This window comes from Cebus imitator, unplaced genomic scaffold (genome assembly GCF_001604975.1).
Source record: "Cebus imitator isolate Cc_AM_T3 unplaced genomic scaffold, Cebus_imitator-1.0 Scaffold59, whole genome shotgun sequence".
Lineage (NCBI taxonomy): Eukaryota > Metazoa > Chordata > Mammalia > Primates > Cebidae > Cebus > Cebus imitator.
The window spans coordinates 223732-240662 of record NW_016107374.1 but is presented as its reverse complement, the minus strand read 5'-3'; the positions used below and the strand labels follow the sequence as shown (position 1 = coordinate 240662).

At 60.7% G+C, this 16931-nt stretch overlaps 1 protein-coding gene across 2 annotated transcripts in view; it reads right to left on the bottom strand.

Annotated features, from left to right (window-relative positions):
* GRAMD4 (GRAM domain containing 4) overlaps positions 1-16931 on the bottom strand; it is an 86256-nt gene that overhangs the window by 12300 nt on the left and 57025 nt on the right. For both annotated transcript variants that reach the window (XM_017529440.2, XM_017529441.2), the window contains exons 4-11: positions 9777-9897; positions 6815-6876; positions 5184-5316; positions 4494-4519; positions 4246-4337; positions 2707-2798; positions 1581-1629; positions 296-367 (exon numbers count right to left, since the gene is read on the bottom strand). In XM_017529440.2, the coding sequence (XP_017384929.1) occupies positions 296-367; positions 1581-1629; positions 2707-2798; positions 4246-4337; positions 4494-4519; positions 5184-5316; positions 6815-6876; positions 9777-9897 (647 nt within the window). The remainder of the gene's footprint in view (positions 1-295; positions 368-1580; positions 1630-2706; positions 2799-4245; positions 4338-4493; positions 4520-5183; positions 5317-6814; positions 6877-9776; positions 9898-16931) is intronic.

Here is a 16931-nt window from a genome sequence, read left to right as displayed (position 1 = left end):
GCCCACCATCAGCAGAGGCTGAATCAGGAGGGTCCTTCCAGGGGCTCTGCCCTGGTCCAGGCCCCGCCCACCATCAGCAGAGGCTGAATCAGGAGAGTCCTTCCCCACCCACCAGAGTCGTTGTAATGGCCATGTAAGGGCAGGGTGACTACAGGTCAGCTGACAGTGGGTAAACTGGGCCTTCAGTGTCAGGGTTCAGCCCTCCCTGGCACCAGCTGAGGCCAGCGTAGACACGCCCCTGGCCAGCGCCTGTGGCCAGCGTAGACATGCCCCTGGCTGGTGCCCGTGGCAGTACCTGGGCTTTCTGGGCAACGTCCAGCACCAGCTGGAACTTCTCAGACACAGTCAAGTCTTCCTTTGGAGGTTCCTTCAGTCAAAGGGGAAAGAGAATTTTCCACTGAAATTTAGCAGTTCAGAGAAATGACTGACAGCACAGTAGGGCGCCCTCCTAGCCCCAGGGACTCTGCTGTCCCCACACAGCTCAGAGGGATGGTACGTCCCTTGGGGACCTGGTACCAGGAGGACACCCCTCTGGGCTGAGGGTGAAATCTCATCCTGTGTCCCTGACTTCAGGCACCCAACAGGAGCTGGGCAGAGCTGCCCCTGCAGTGGCTGAGCAGATGCTCCGACTCAGAGTTCACCTTCACAGCTGCCCTCCCTCACTTACAGGCAAGGAAACTGAGGCCCAGCCAATGGGAGTCCTGGTCCTGCTTGTCTCCCATTCATTAAGAGCTTCCCGAAGTTTCCCGGGTCCCAGCACTGGGCGGGCAATGGCCTGCCTCCTCCAGGCACTTCCCCGGACCCCTTGTGCTCCACGCAAGAGACAGGCACTGAGATGTCCGACTAAGGGAGGCGTCGAGGCCTCCCTCCTGCCCATGTCGGGTGGTCCTGCCCCATGGGCCACAGTCTCCCTCTAGAGCAAACTTCTGTAAAGGGCCAGGTAGTGAATATTTTTGGCTTCCAGAGCCATGTGGTCTGTCAGCTACTCAACAGTAGTGCCAAAGCAGATGCAACAATGTGTAAATGAATGGGCGTGTCTATGTGCCAATAAAACTTTATTTACAAAGTCAGGCAGTGGGCCAGAGGTGGGTTTTTTGTTGTTGTTTTGTTTTTTTGAGACAGAGTCTTGCTCTGTCGCCTAGGCTGGAGTGCAGGGGCAGGATCTCGGCTCACCGCAGCCTCCAAGAGGTGGATTCTTGAGTCTCAGATGTGACCAGGTCCACTTGTCCAGCTTATTGCTCACCACCCTACCTGGGGGGGATGTGGGGGCCACAGCGGCCCCTTGATGTCCCCCACCCTGCCATATCACATCCTTGCTGGGAAGCCTCAGCTAGGACAGGCCAGGGCCAGGCAATCTGCTCCTTGCACAGCAAACCTGGCATAGTAAGGGGGCCGGGCTGCAGCCTCCCTGGGCTCGGGGCTAGGCAGGGGCTGGCCTCCTTCCCTCCTCTTTGGGCCAGGGCAGGGCTACCAAGAATGCCACACAGCCTCCTCCAGAGGCTTCCTGGAGCGGCGCCCACAGGCTGTGAGGCCTGATGTGATGGACACAGTCAGAGACCCTGCGCCCTCCAGCGACCTACCACGGGCTCAGACACTTCCGGCACGATGCTCCACTGTATCCGCCAGCCCCTGGCGAACAGAAAACACACATACCTTTAAAACAGCACCACCCAAGGCAGGGAATGGCATCTAATCTCCAGCCCTGCATGCCCAGCTGGGCTTGGAGGGAGTCCTTCTTTGCCTTTCTACGCTGCCCAATGGGGAGAAAAAGGCCCCTTGAAGCCCCCTGCTGTGAGGGCAGACAACTCCTGTCACCCCCAGCAGCCCCTTCCCTGGGGCCCTTCTGGCCACAGGGGACACACTGAAAAGTGGCCAGAGGTGTGGGGAGGGCAGCCCTTCAGCATCAGCCAGCTGGGGTGGCATCAGCAAGCGTCCGAGCTCATCCTGCCCAGTTCTGGATACCAACGACCGCTTCCAGAGTATTTAAGTGATTTCTACAAAAACATTTTCAAATGAGCCAACTGGGGCAGGCACAGAAAACCATCTAGAAACATGGTGCATAGAAGTGCAAACTTTTGAATGGCCAAGTCCAAGTAGAGAATCCCAGCTCCCCCCTCAGCCCTCGTGCAAGGCTGAGCTTCACTCCTGGGGGTAACCGCAGGCTAAGACAGGCCCAGCCATGCCAGGACTGGGGTCTGTCCCAGGCTGTGGGCTTCCAGAGCCCCCCTCAGCCTCCACAGGAAGAGGGTACTCAGAGGGGGTACAAGGAGTGACACAAGGGCCTGACTCAGGCCAGGGTTGACGTGTCGGTCACATGGGCGTGCTGTCTGCAGGAGACTGAAACTCGTTCCCAGTCCAGCCTTCCAGGGGGTTGAGCTCTGCTGGCTTCACCCCCCCACCCCCCGCCACTGAGGCCGGGGAGAAGTCCCTGTGACGTTCGGGGAGGTGCGAACAGCCGTGCACTGGCTCTGCTGGCTGCCCCAGGAAGGGGCTGCTGGGGGATCTGGGAACTTCCCACTACCATCTCTAGCAAACCAGGGAGGGGGCAGCCGCCCTGTCTGGGGGTCTCTGGAGGCTGTCAGGGGACCACCCCTGAAACATCCGTGCGTGACATACCCAGCTGGGGTTACAGCTGTGTGAGATACAGGGAGACAGCACAGCCACACACAGGGTGGGAGAGTGGCCGGGGCAAACCGGCCCACCTACCTGGCGATGAGGTAATTGAGGGACAACCTCAGAATTGCTAGAAATAGGAACAATGGGATGGCCCAGCCGTGCCACACGGCATTCATGTACACCTGCGGGTGAGAGACAGGCGTCAGGCCCCCGACAGTGTGGTTCAGGACGAGGCGCATCCCTCCCACCTCCCCCAACCAGGCAGCCCCAGCGGGCAGACCAGGCCAACCCCCGGCTCTCCAGACACTCAGAGGGCCCATCTGACGGGGAAGGCGGAGGAAGGGCTGCTTTCCTGGTTTAAGAGCAGCGGGTGGAAGCGAGGAGTCACTCAGGGAGGTGGGAGGATAGAGAAGCATGTCCTGGGGTCAGAGGGCGGCAGCATGTTCCACATGGGGGTCCCGCCTGCCCCGGGTGTGGCTCCCAGGCACCAGACTTGGGGCATCACCAGGACTCAGCTTGGCAGGGTGAGATGGCCAAGCACTGGCTGAGGACGAGCTAGGTCCATGCCTGGGGCCACCTTCAAGCCAGACACCATCTGTGCCCAGCATGGAGCCCGGGACACGGAGCAGAGGCGCAGACAGGGCAGGGCTGGAGGTGGGGCCTGAGGGCAGCGCCGGTCTGGGGCTCATCTCTTAGTGAAAGAGACGCGGCACAGGGGCCTCTGGGGCCCAGGTGGCAATGGCCTCCCATAGCAAAGCATCTGTGAGGGGTGGCGGGAGAAGAGGCCTTCCAGGGCCAGGGTGCAGCCACTGCCCCAGCACCCATCCTTCATCTGTGAGTGTACAAAGTGCCCATGTCCCAGGTGGACGGTAAGTGCCTAGGGCAGGCACAGGGCCACAGGCTTCAGGGACTTTCTGGAGAGCCTGACCCAGGCTGAGGCCATGTGGGGACCTCTCCCAAGGGGCCCACTTGGCAAGACAGAGCTGCCTTTGGGAGCCCTGGATGGTGCCAAGCTGTGGACACCCCCTCTTTGGCCTGGAGGACCCAGCAACCGAGTGGAGAACCTGTATCTTCCTCGTGCTGGAGGCATAGCCTCCAACCCAGGTCAGAGGGCTCCCTGGGAGGACCAAGTCCTGAGACACAGGTGGTGTGTCTCCTGTCCCACAGGGCAGTTCCAGGCACGGCGGCTGGCTCCCTTTCCCCAGGGCCCCAGCAATGCTGGCCCTGATGTCCTCCAATCCCTCAGGATTCATGGCGCACAGAGGCCGGGCTGGGTCCCCTTGTGCTGCCCTGCCCTTATCCGGTGCCCTGGGCCCAGGATCAAGTTCTCTGTGGCCCTCAGCAGCGCAGCCACCGCACCACAGGGTGAGTGCCAAGAGGCCTTTCCCGAGGGGACTCTGGGGTCGGGGCCCTGCAGGCTAGTCCCAGGCCACGCCCCACATCTCTGGTCCTTGAAGCCACCCCCAGCTGGATATTGGCATCACTGAACCCATTTTACAGCAGGAGAAATGAGCATGTCCCTGGGGCCTGGGGAAGCACCATGGGGGCTACCTCCCATCCCGGGACAGTGCCTGATCACGTGGCGAATGTCTCCACCCACCCCGCCCGGCCCCTGGAGGACCCACTCACGGTGAAGGCGATGGCAGACGTGTAGACGGAGTACCAGTCGGATAAGGCAGAGAGGTTCTTCACAAAGTTAGTGACAGGCTTGGCACCACGCTCTGGGGACAGAGCAGACCGCAGTGGTCAGCACTGACAGCAGGAGCCCCTAACAACATCTCCCAGAGAGTCGGCTCGGCTCAGAATCCCAGAGTCCCCACTGCCAGGGCCCCCCAACACCGAGCAGCGCGGGCGCCATGCAGAGCTCTGGTACTCACTGAGACGCCTCATGTTTTCAGTCAACCTAAGAGAGAAGGGGAGATGGGAGCCAGGGTTAGCGTACCTACCGGCCCTGCGGTCTCCACTGCCCAGTTCCGCTGGCTCTGCAGGGGGCAGGGAGGATGTCTCAAGAGCCTGGGACCCCCTGAGCACACAGAACGGCCATGCACAGCGGCTCAGCACAGCAGGGTGTGCCAGGATGGCTCTCAGTGCCACGCCCTAAGCTGGCACTGGAAGGCAGGGGCAACTCGCCAATGAAATTGTCCCCTCGTCTCCCACCCAAGTCCCCAGAACAGAAGACCTCAAGAGCAGGGCCTTTGCTAGCCTGGCTCCCCTGGGACCCCCAGGGCCTCTGAGTGCCTGGCAGGGGAGCCAAGGTTTACTGATCAGGCTCATGAGCCAAGGAAGGCCCCAGGCAGTGGGCAGAGCCCCCAGACCGCATCCCCACACAACGGTCACAATCCACAGCTGAGAGCAGAGTGGATGCACACAGCTCTGCTGCCCCCAAGTGGGCCTTGTGGGCCCCTGCCAGGCATGGCCCCCAGAAGGCTGGGCACAACAGACAGCTGTGCCAGGAGCTCTCGCAGACAGCTTTGGCCTATGGTGACAAAGGCTGGCCCACCCACTGAAGCTTCAGCCAGGTACCGGGGCCACGAAGGCACAGGCAGCCCAGGCTCAGCGACCCCCACCTGCGGGCGCTGAGGGGCTCCTCCGCCTCCACGGTGTTCTCCTCGGGCTGGAACCGGAAGTCCTCCACGTACTCCCCAAACCTCTCATAGAACCACTTCTGCAGGCGCGAGGACAGACCCTGGCTCCGGCGCTCTGCAGGGGGCAGCGGCCCAGTGAGGCACAGGGAACACTTGGGGGTGGGGCAGGGACATGAAGGGCCCTTATACAAGGGACTTTGAAGGCTCGGTCCTCTGAAGACACGAAGTACAAACCAATCAGCACAGAGCAGAGCTGCTCTGGCCATGAAGGCCTCACTGCGGGGTGGGGGGGTCTCTGTGCTTTTCATGCCCTGTCCCCAGCTCTCTGCCCACCCTGGGCTCTCGTCAGTGGGTAGCCCGTCCGTCCAGGCTGCGGCTGGACCCCTCAGCAGTCTGTATCAAATCCCCTTTCCACCTCTGGGCTGTCAGGAAGCGGCTGGAGGGGTCACTGCCCTGGCCCCGCATATCCTGAGCGTCAATGGACAGTGCGGTGGGAGGCTGTGTCCCGGGCTGGGGGTGCCTGGCAAGCACAGCCAACCCAGGGTGAGACACAGGGACGTCGTGCTGATGACCAGCACTGTCCACCAAAAGCCAAGACCTCTAGAAAGCGACTTCCATCACGGAAAACCAGAAGAATCCTTCGGAATGGGGGCTCAAGGAAGCAGGCGGGGCTCAGGGAAGCAGGCTGGTCCCTCCCTTCAGAAGGCCAAGGAGGAGCTGCCCGCAGCGGGTGCTGCCCTGCCACAGTTTGGGCCCTGGGACCAGAGAGCTGGTGGTCACCATACCTGGGGGGCTGCAGTCTCAGGGCAGTGGCTCAAGAGCCACAGGCCGAGGGGGCTGAGGTCTGTGTACCCTGAGGCCACCTGGGCAGGGAGGGTGGGGCCAGGGCAGGCTCCTGGGGCTTTTTCCGGCCCCCACAGCAGCCTGACAGAGTTTTTAAGGGGAGGGTACACGTGGGGTTGGAAAACTCATCCCAGTCATAAGCGAATCGGCTGGCTCTGTCCCACAGACTTTATTTACAGACTGAAATTTCAGGTTTATACAATGTTCTCTAGTCATGAAATGTAACCATTTAAACCTGTGAGGCCGGGGGACGGGGCTGGAATTTGCCAACCCCCAGGTGCAGGGAATGTGCCGGCTGCCTGCAGGGCGAGGGGCAAGATAAAGAACAGTCGCTCAGGGATGGAGGACGAGGAGAGGAAACAGGGCACACAGCCTCCCACTCCGCAACCGCAAGCCACCACGGCCCCACTGCCCACTTGGTCCCCTTCGGGAAGGCCGCCAGGGCAGCGGCAGTGACCAGCATGGCTCTCACACTGCCGTTCCACGGGGCAGGGCTGAAACAGCGAACGTGCGTATTCCCCGAAGAATACGCCGTCACGATTTGGTTGAGTGACTGGAAACTTGCAATGACGACTACGATGACTCACCGCTCGCACGAGAGACACTAACCCAGTTCCGACGGGAGGAGACTCCCGGATGCCAGCGGGTGCCCGGGCACAGAACCAGCACCTGCCGCCCGCCCGCTGCTGAGGGTACCTGCTTCATTGTTAGCTTGGGCCTGCAGAACCAGCAGGTGACGCGCACCCGCCCGCCCGCCCACCAGGGCGTACCTGCTCCATTGTTGGCCTGGGCCTGCCCTTTCGGGGGCTGCTGAGCCGTCTGCTCCTCGGTTCTTAGAAAGCAGGGGGAGAAGAGATAAGAGGTCTGTAAGTTCAAAACTCCGTGCACGGTCAGGCTGCGCGAACCTCCAGGGCCCTGGTGACTGCACACCGCCCAGAAGCGCTCAGGGACAGCGGGCCTGTCTCCGGAGTCCCACCGCTCAAACACGGGTTCCAAGCAGAGCCAGGCAAGCACAGAGTTGCCTTCCTAACAGGCACACATTTTGTTGCTAAACAACTACACAGTGGCTCTCAGCAGCCTTTTAATTCACTTTAACCCAGTTGCTCCTTTATCTTCAAGCTCAGAACACCCTCATGTCACCAACACGTCTGCTAATGAGAAGATACTGATCAACACACATGTATTTATTAGGCACCGCGCCAGGCCACAGGCTGGATGCTGCCTGCCAGCGGCCTGTGCCCAGTTCCTAGCTCAGCCTACTCCAAGACCTGCTGGGCTGGGCAGGCCACTAGACGGCCACCAGGGTCTGCTTCTGTCCCACACCCAGCCCCTCCAGCCAAGGCCCGTGAACAGGTGCAGCACAGAACCAGGCCAAGTGCTATGTGGTTGCCCCTGACCTTCCTAACTCAGGCTTTTGGTGGGGGGAGAGGGAGGGAGGAAGTTGGGGGAGGAGTGAACCCTGAGAAAAGAACAGAGGGCAGAGCACAGGGCAGGGCCAGGTAAGCAGACGTGGTTTTCAGGGGGCTTTGGATCCACAATGGAGAGAACCTCTGCCGCTAACAAGTAGCCTTAAACCAAGGTGACAGAATTTTCTTAAAAACCAAAATAGAGGTTTGCATAAACAGAATTGCTGTGCTTTAATCCTGCAGCTTCAGAGCCTGTGGTGTGTGTGCATGTGTGCGGTATGTGCACACATGTGTCTGCGTGTTTGTGTGTGCTCTCACACACCTACCCACCCTGGACAGACCACAGCCGCCCAGACCCACCCCAGATCTGCAGCAGGATGACAAGGAAAGAGGAGGTCACTCTGCCTGGGACTGCTCTTCCTTCACCCCTTCTCCACCAGGCTCCCAGAAGGTTCCTAAGTGCCGCCCCCATGTAAAGCAGGGGAGGGCCCTTCATGCTTCCAGGAGCTTCAGCTTCCACTTCCTGGGTCATAGCCTGCATGTTCCACTTCCTGGGTCACAGCCTGCATGTTCCTTTACTGTCCCCTCCCCACCTATTCCCAAGGCCAAGACTGGGCGAGACAGGGCTCCCTGTATCCTCATAGCTGACCCAGGCTGGGCACAGCTGCCACCAAGGGGCTTTGGTAAAAGATGAGGACCAGACCCTGGAGTGGGGCTGGTGGGGCAAAAGGACGGGAATCAGAACACAGGGAGCAGGGCCGAGGGGACAGCCTCAGGCCACCTTAGCCAGTGGGGGAGAAGCAGCGTCCCATGAGGGGATGGCACTGAGGTCATATGCCTGGGGACCACACCTGTCCCTGGGTCAGGTCTCTGTTGCACCTCTACATAATTAAATGTCATTTGAGCTTTGAGCTTTGAGCTTCTGTGGATTTTCACAGAAGGTTCAGCATCAGGTACAGCACCTGCCGGGGCCCATGCACCCACTTCTGGTCTGGGAGGTTCTGCCAGAGCGGAATAGGAAAGTGAGGCCACTCCCTCCCCCACACGAGCTGGATCCCCCCACATGACCTCCTCCAGGGCACTCTGTAAGGTCATGCTGACCTGCAGGAGGCAGGCAGGGGAGAAGTGGGAGCAAGCCCATCGGATGCCCCGCCTTCCCACACACTAAACCTGAGGGTGTTGAAGGAAGCCGCCTCCTCAGGGCCAGCTAAGCTGCGACACTTGGAGTCCTAACAATGGTACTTGGCCCCTGGAGCCCTCGGAGTGGGCAGTCAGTGCTCAGCCAGGGTGAAGGTCATGGGGGCCACGGACAAAGGTGTGGTCAGTGGTGGTGGGAGGCCGAGGTGGGAGACACAGGGGGAGTCTGAGTGGGAAGGTAAGGGTAGGTTGAGTGCAGGCTAGAGGGAGGCTGAGAGTGGAGGCTGGGTAGAACCTGAGAGGGGAGGCTGAAGAACTAGATGTTGGTGGGGAGGCTAGGTGGAAACTGAGGGGGGAGGCTGAGAGCACGGAGGCTGAGGTGGAGGCCGAGGCAGGAGGCTGCTGGAGTGGAGGCTGAGTGGAAGGCCTGGGAGCCAGAGGTGAGTGGCCTGAGCTCCCTGACCTTATCCACCAGGCACCAGTTTAAACTTGTGCTGAAGACACGGAGCCCCGTGGTGTTAGCGCTACAGGAGCGCACTGGCTTTGTAACCTGTGCTGGGGCCCTGGGTGCCCTGCTTCCTGCTGGCAGCACCGTGAGGCACAGGGCAGGGTGAGGAAGGAGGCCGTGAGTACTTGGGGGCCCCACATGGGACCCCCCACCAAGGGCACAGACGTCAGCTGTGAACGGGCCCTCTGGGAGCAGGGGCGGCACTGGCACTCCAGGACATGGAGTGGGGAGCTAGGATGGGGGAGCGGGGGCCACAGGGCACCCTGAGGGGCTGCAGTGTGGCTGGGGCAGACAGGGAGCATGGGAGCACACACAGGCAGCGCTGGGAGGGCCGGTCCTGGGAAGATCCTAAGAGGCTGGGCAGGCCCCCAGGGTGGGGTGCTAGGGCAGGATGCACAGAATGGGTCACCTGCAGGCCAGGAGGTGTCTCGGGGGCTCTGCAGGCCCCATGCCACGCCTCTCTTCAGTCGGCCTGGCCCCAGGCCTGGGGCTGGCAGGAGCACCTGCCCCAGGGTCCCCCTTTTCCAGACCACTGGAGCACAGGCAGGACCTATCCCTGGGCAGTCAGAGCCGGGCCCACCCTCACCCCCAGGCCTCTCCAGGGCGAAGGGTGACACTGCCGGGATGCTCTGGGTACAGCAGAGGCTGGAGGGGAGGTGGGGACTGAGGAGGGCGAGGTACCTGGCCTTCAGCACCTCCTGCACCTTCTGCTCCAGCTCCATCCGCCGCTGCCGCTCCCGGTCCAGCTCCTGCCGCAGCATCTCTGCATTGGTTTCTTCTCGAAGCTTCCGGAGCTCCTCCTCTGTGGGGAAGAGAATGGCCAGGTGACCATCGCTCATGTCCACGCAGGCCCTCTGACTCTGGGGTGCCTGACTCAGAAACAGCAGTGGGGTCTCTGCTCTGTGAGCGGACCTGAGCACCTGATCTTCCTCCAGGGTGCGGGGCGCTCACATGGCAGGGCGTGCACTGGTCCCCACCCAGCCCTTCCTCCTGGGCAGGAACTATTAACGGGGCTCCTCTTACATGACCGAGGCAAGAGCTGGGTGAAGCAAGGGTGTGAATCTCCTCACTGTCCTTCATAACGTTGAACACAGAACACAAAAGCCATTTCACCACGTGCCGCCATGCCAAGGACACCTGTGGAGAGGTTGCTGACCGCACCCGGCCAGCCCTCCACACCCACCCGGCACCTCCATGAGCTGGGCGAGGTTCTGGGACACATCAGCGGCACAGATGTGTGTCCTGGGCCAGCAGGGACAGCCCACAGCTCGAGCTGGCCAAGGAGCCTGAGAAGAGCACAGGGCGGGCCGGACACAGGGCTGCTGCAGGTAAGCCTCAGAAAAGGTGAGGTCTAAGTCAGACCTGGAGGGAACACAGCGCGTTCCCGGAGACCCAGGGAAAGAGCATCCAGGCAGAGGGAGGAAGCAGAGTCAGAGGCCAGAGGTCGGAGAGACTGAAAGACTGAAGACGGAAGGGGCCAGGAGCCAGGGAGTGCAGGCAGCCTCTGGAAGTCAAGACACTTCCGCCACTTGAAGAGACAGGAGAGACAGGGGACTCTGCCTCTCTTCTGCTTCCTCTGTCCCATCCCTGCCTCCTCCTAAAACCAAGGGTGCTGGGTCACCTGAGGGCAAGTCTGAGGCCCTTGCTCCTCCCCCACTGTCCTGACCCCAGTAGCTTCCTTTCCTGTCCTGGACACCTCACCACGTAACTTGGGGCCACAGGGCCAGGCCTAAGACTCCAAAATTGAGGCCAAGGGCAGTATGACAGCCTCAGACCCTGGTCCCTGCCAATATCCAGGAGCAGCCATGCAGAAACAGCAGGGGGCCGTGCCTAGGTCTGGAGCAGCCTGCGGCGGTCTGGGGTCACTGAACCCAGAAGCCAAAGGTCAGTCAACCTTCCTGCCTGACAGCCACAGGCTCACAGTACCCAAGAGGGAAGAGACAGGTGCCCGTATCTTACCGGCCCCACCCCCACTGGGGGCACTGGTGGCTCACTGGACGCAGTTACTGACCAGTGAGAAAAGACTCGGATTTGCCAAGGGCCAGGATGCATTTGCTTAGTGTGGGTGTCTGGAGCTCTGCCTCGCTCCCCCGCCTGCTGGCACTGGCCCTTCTCCAAGTATGGTTTCCACGTCCTTCAGCATCCTGGACTCCAGAACCCCCAGGGCAGCTAAGCCCACCTAGAGAAGACCCTCCCTGTGGGGCCCGGGGGGCACTGGGCCTGTCCTCGTGATCTGCCTGGTCTCGTCAGGCTGCTTCTCTCCAGAGCCGCCCTCCCCTCAGTCCTGAGGAGAAGCATCAGGCCCCGGCACGGCTACATTTCTCCAGGGACCCAGGTCCCCAACCCGCCGATGTGGCCAGGTTCCACCACTGTGTGGGCCCGGGCTGGCCCCAGCCTGGCCCTGGACCCCTTGGTGGGTAGGTCCATGCCCCAAGGCAGGAAGACCCTGGGGACCCTTCCTCCAACAGGGGTCACTGCCCACCAGCACCCAGGAGAGCCTGGGCATCTTGGCCCGTCTGAGACGGATGCCGCCCTCCCATACCCACCCAGCCACCTCCACGGGACCCAGTTCTCAGCCTGCTGCCCCTCCCTCGGTGTGCCTGGCAAACAGAAGTGGCTGAATCGAGGGTCGCTGGATAAACAAAGGAGGGAACCAGGCGCCCCGTCCACAGTGTTTCTCCCCAGAGGGGTGCGTCCACCTGGCTCAGCTCCGAATTCAGAGCCAGCTGGGGAGAGTTCAGAGACAGCCATGGGGTGGCTCCTTCTCATGCCTCTGTCTTCATGTTGTGGCAGTGACTTTATCTCGTGGGAACACAGAGGTAAGATGTGTCACACTGGGCAGCCTCGCTCCCGGCCGGGCTCTTGGGTGGAGCAGGCCAAGGCCGGAGGGCTCTGGTACTTTCCCGGGCTCACTCTTGGCACCCACACACCGCCTCCTCTGGTCTTGGCCTTTGCCCACGTGCCTCTCCATCCATAGGTCAGAGAGGCACTCGGGGCCCTCCCTGCATGGGTAACAGGAAACCACATTTTCCTAAATGGGGCTGCTTCCACACCCCTTCCTGGAGTCACTAAACCGTGACAGGGCGGCAGTCTCAGGCCAGGTTCCACCACGTGGCAGAGCAGTGGCCAAAGCCTGGCCCAAGGGGGCCAGTCCCAGCCCAGGGATGGATGCCATGGAGGAGGACACGGAGCCCTCCTGGAGCCCAGCATGTCGTGGCGTGCCTGCCGTGTCACAAGCCTGGGTTCAGAGGTCACGGGGCCTCAGGCAGCCACCCCTCTTTCCACCCTGGACCTCCTGGGGTTGGGCTCTCTGCAGAGCCCAGACAAATGTGAACACCAGAGTCCTGCCATCCTCGCTGCTCAGAGCCTGATGACACCTGGCTCCCCAGTCGGCCAGCGGCAGAGTCCCTTCAGTCTTGCGGATGGGGCTCCTCGGACAGTGGGGCGAGTCAGCCCATCCCAGCTTCCAGCAGAGCCAAGAGGCTTCCCACCTGTGCCCAGTGTCATTCCTGCCGGTACGAGGACACTAAGTATACAAAACTGGCTGCAGCGGTGGAGCATTGATCTCTCGTGAGCTCTTCCCATCTCCGAGCAAATGGCTCCCTGCGAGGCCAAGCTGCTGTCTCTCCCAAGACGGGAATGATGGCCGCACGTCCCATGACGCCACCTCCCAGGCCTGCCTCCTGCCCAGCGGTGACACATTCAGGTCAACTGCAGTGTGCCGAGCACAGCTGTATCTTTCCAGAGGACAAAGGCGGCGCAAATCCCCCATCATCAATTTTTCTTTCTCTTCCCCGAGTAAGAAAAGAAACAGGAGGGCCGATTTCCTGCCCAGAGGAAAGTGCTGAGCTGGGCGTTCACGCATCTATGCCCCGAAAATCTGCGGCAGCTGCCGAGGTTCTGGGTCCCTTGGCCTCCGGCGTGGGCCTCATCGTGCCCTGAGTAGCCACAGACACCGAGGACCCCGGGCCACCCGCGTCCACAGCCCTCCCTTGCCCCACAGATCAGGCCTGAGATGTCCTGCAGGGTGGGGTGGGGGCGAGGCCACATCCAGGACAGGCCACGGAGCCCCTTGGTGACCTCTGCACTTGTTTCCCGTGGCTGTTGTGAAAAATCACACAGCAGCTTAAAACAACACAAACACGTTCTCTTACAGTTCTGGTGGCAGAAGTCCAACCTGGGTCTCCCTAGGTCTCCAGCTCCCCAAAGACCCATTTCCCGCCTTTCCAGCTCTCCAAGTCCCCTGCACTCCTTGGCTCATGGCTCCTAGGGAGCAATGACATCACTGTGACCTCTGACCCCACCCTCACATGGCCACGTCTGACCTTCCTGCCACCTCCTTCTCGGGACCCTTGTGACTGTGTGACCCCAGATAATCCAGGACCATGTCCACCTCGGCGCTGTGACTCATCCTCAATTACAAGGTCCTTTCTGCCACAGGAGGCCACATGTGCAGGCTTGGGGGACACGGACGCTCTGTGGGGCCATGATTGTGCCAACAACGGTCTCCTTCGAGACAATCGAGTCAGGTGAAGGAGCCCCAGTGCCCAGGCAGGCTGGGAGCCCCTCTTCCTTCCACCTGGCATGGACTTTCCTGCCCCCGGCTGTCCCTGGGTCACACCACCACCGGAAGCCCTCCAGGAGTGAAGGGTCCCCAGTGGCCCCGAGCTCTGTCTTTTTCCCCCCCACCTCCCTGAGGCAGGAATGACACTGGGCACAGGTGGGAAGCCTCTTGGCTCTGCTGGAAGCTGGGACGGGCTGACTCGCCACGCTCTCCAAGGAGAGCAAGGCCGAGGGGACTGTGCCTCCTCCAGGAGGCGGAGAGGAGAGACACCTCCAGCTGTGCCCCCAAAGGCACCTGAAGCAGGATCCCCAAGTGCCACCACCGTGGCAGCCCCATCAGAAAAGTGCACAGTGAGTCTCTCTAAAGCCCCACAGAGAACAACACTGACAGAGGGGATGTTCCAGAGTCATCCATGCACCCCAGGAACGCGTGACCAAACACAGCACATCTTAACAACAGCACGGGGCACCTGCTCTCCCGAGAGCCCCTACACACCTGTCTCTGGCACAGACAAGTGCAAGACGTGTGTGAGCACAGAGTCCAGGCGGCAGCCACATGCACTGCAAGGGGATGGGAGGCTTCTCTGGGTGTGCGTGATACCATACCTGCCGGGGGCCAAGTCACAAGCGGAGACCCAAGGGTAGGAGCCATGGCCCAGGGCATCAGGCTACAAAGTCATGGCCCTACAGGGGCAGAGGAGCCACCACATCAGAGGCCACCGCTTGTGTGGATCCCGTGGCACTGTTTCCAGCCCAGCAAGCTGTGCCTCTTCCAGGGCCGAGTGACTGCTGTGACGGGCTGAGCACACAGCAGACCTCGTCACAGCAGCCACAGGATGGGAGGGAAGCCGGCAGGAGGCCAGAGGCCCAAAATGCCTGCCCAAGGAGTGAGTCGGACCCCTAGAACCCAAGTTCCAAGGGAGCACCTGAAAAAAGAGAAATCTGTCCTTGCCTCGTGGGTTCTCATCCAGGGCTCGCTCCCCAATGCCCAGGAAAGCATGTCAGCCATCTCATCGTCAGGAAGGAACGCGAGGCGGCCTGGGTGCAGGGCACACAGGGAAACCAGGATGGCTACCCGATGGGCCGGGGCCTGCCCCCGTATCAACCCATCACAAGACCTGTCGGGCAGCAAAATATGTCAGGGCCAGGGAGAGACAGAAGGAGGCCTAGGGGATACTGTGTGCCCAGAGGGACCCTCAGACCCTCAGGCGTGTAGCAGCCGGGGGTCAAGCTCTAGCGTGAGGTTTAGGGACGCTCAGAAGGAAGAGCGGCTCCGGTCCTGCAGGCAGCAGGCGGCCCTGCCCATATCCAGACGGCACGGTTCCCTGCTCTCCAAGGAACGAAGCAGCATCAGCCACAGACAAGGAGCCCCCGAGACAGGACAAGAGCCTGGCGGAGCGACATACCGCACACAGAAACCTCCCACAGAGGCTAAAGGAAGTCCCAGCACAGCCAGGCTGGCTGCGCATCCACCTGCTCCAGCCTTCAGGCCTCCCCAGGGCCTGGAAGCAGACGGGCAGGGACGGCCACCTGACTGGGCACTCCGGGGCAGCCCCCAGAACATTCTCTGATGAGTGAATGGCCACCCTGATTCAAGGGAAGGCGAAGGAGATGTGTCAGCTCAGGCCCACGCAGGCCCAGGCGGCGAGGCTGAGGCCCGGCCCTCCACCCAGCCTCGACGCCCAGCCCACAGGGAAGTTACTGGGAGGAAGGAAAGCAGCTCTGCGGCTATTTTTAAACCCGTAAAAGTAGATCTCTCAGGCAGGAGTACTCTTGGCACACGACTGATTCCACAGGCCCAGCCTCACCCAAAAATAAAAATCAAGTGATAATCTTTAAATAAAACTCCTTCCCACCAGGCCAGGGGCGCGAACTCAGAATCCACCCAGAAAGCTGCTCCCGGCCAGGCGAGGCCCCACCTGGCCACCTCTAACTTCAGACTCTCACCTGAACTCTCCCAGCCCAATGCAGCCCTGCTGCCATCACCACAGGAACTTTCTAGAAGACAGGCACGCCCTCCACTGAATCACCCGGCTGTAAGTTACACAGCAGAGCCCAGTCTACGGCTTCACCTTCGGCCACCAGCACAGAGGTGGCCCCTTCAAACTCTTCCTCCTGTGTCTCTCCCTGCTCGGGGAAAACAGATAATTCCAAGAAATGCTTGCTTTTATTCTGATGTTTGCCTGCATTTTCCCCCTGACGTTTATTTACTGCTGTGTCATCTACCACTATGTGCAGAGGGAACGTTTACTGAACGATGAACTGTCAACACTGTCTTGGCTGGTAACCAGGAAGCAGCAACCTTCCAAGTACGTCACATCCTGACGCCGCACGTAGGCTGCTGCGTACAGAGCTGGCCGACCCCCGTTTTAGGTACATTTCAGGACACCTGTGCAGGATCTAAGGTAGGCAAATAATGTACCGACATTTTTACCACGTAAAAGAAACTAGGATCCCAGCCAGGGTTTTCACCCAGAGCAGCTGGTCTTCAGGAACCGATGCCTGCCTCTCCCCGTGAGAGGCACGCGGCATCTGACAGCCTGTGGGCTGGACTCTGGGGCTCCGGCCCAGCCTGGAGCAGGAGACGCGTGTGCTCGACAGCACGTGCTGTCCCCACCCCCGCAACCTCCCTTTCCAACCAAGCACTCGGCACCCAGCAGCCAAACCCTCCGGGCCCCCGGTCCCTTCCCACAGCAACAGGCTCTCTGCCAAGCACCTGCTCCCTGCAAAGTGTGGGCGGGGGGCAATCAGGGACACTCCCCAACTCCACTCCCAGCCGGTGGCACTAGGCCCCAAGGCACTAGGAAGCAAAGGTGGCACAGACAAAACCGTGCCTGGGACCAAACACCAGACAGGATGGGAGCAAGGAGGTGTATCTGGAGCTCTGGGAGGTGGGCAGCTCTGGGTGGGGCCTTAAAGGATGTGCAAAACGACATGCCTAGTGGAGGAAACAGCCTATTAGTCCATTTGTCTACCCATCCGTCCGTCTGTCCATTCGTCCATCCACTCACCTGTCTGTTCATGCACCCATGCATCCATTCATCCATTATTTACTCAACCATCTACCTAATCTACCCATTCGTTTGCCTTCTCATTGATCCATCCATCCATCCACCCACCCATCCATCCACCTACATATCCACTCACCCATCCATCTACCATCCCTTCTCCCATTCACCCCATCCATCCACCCACTCAGCCATCCATCCACCATCCCTTCTCCCATTCACCCATCCATCCATCCACTCACACATCCATCCATCTATCCACTCA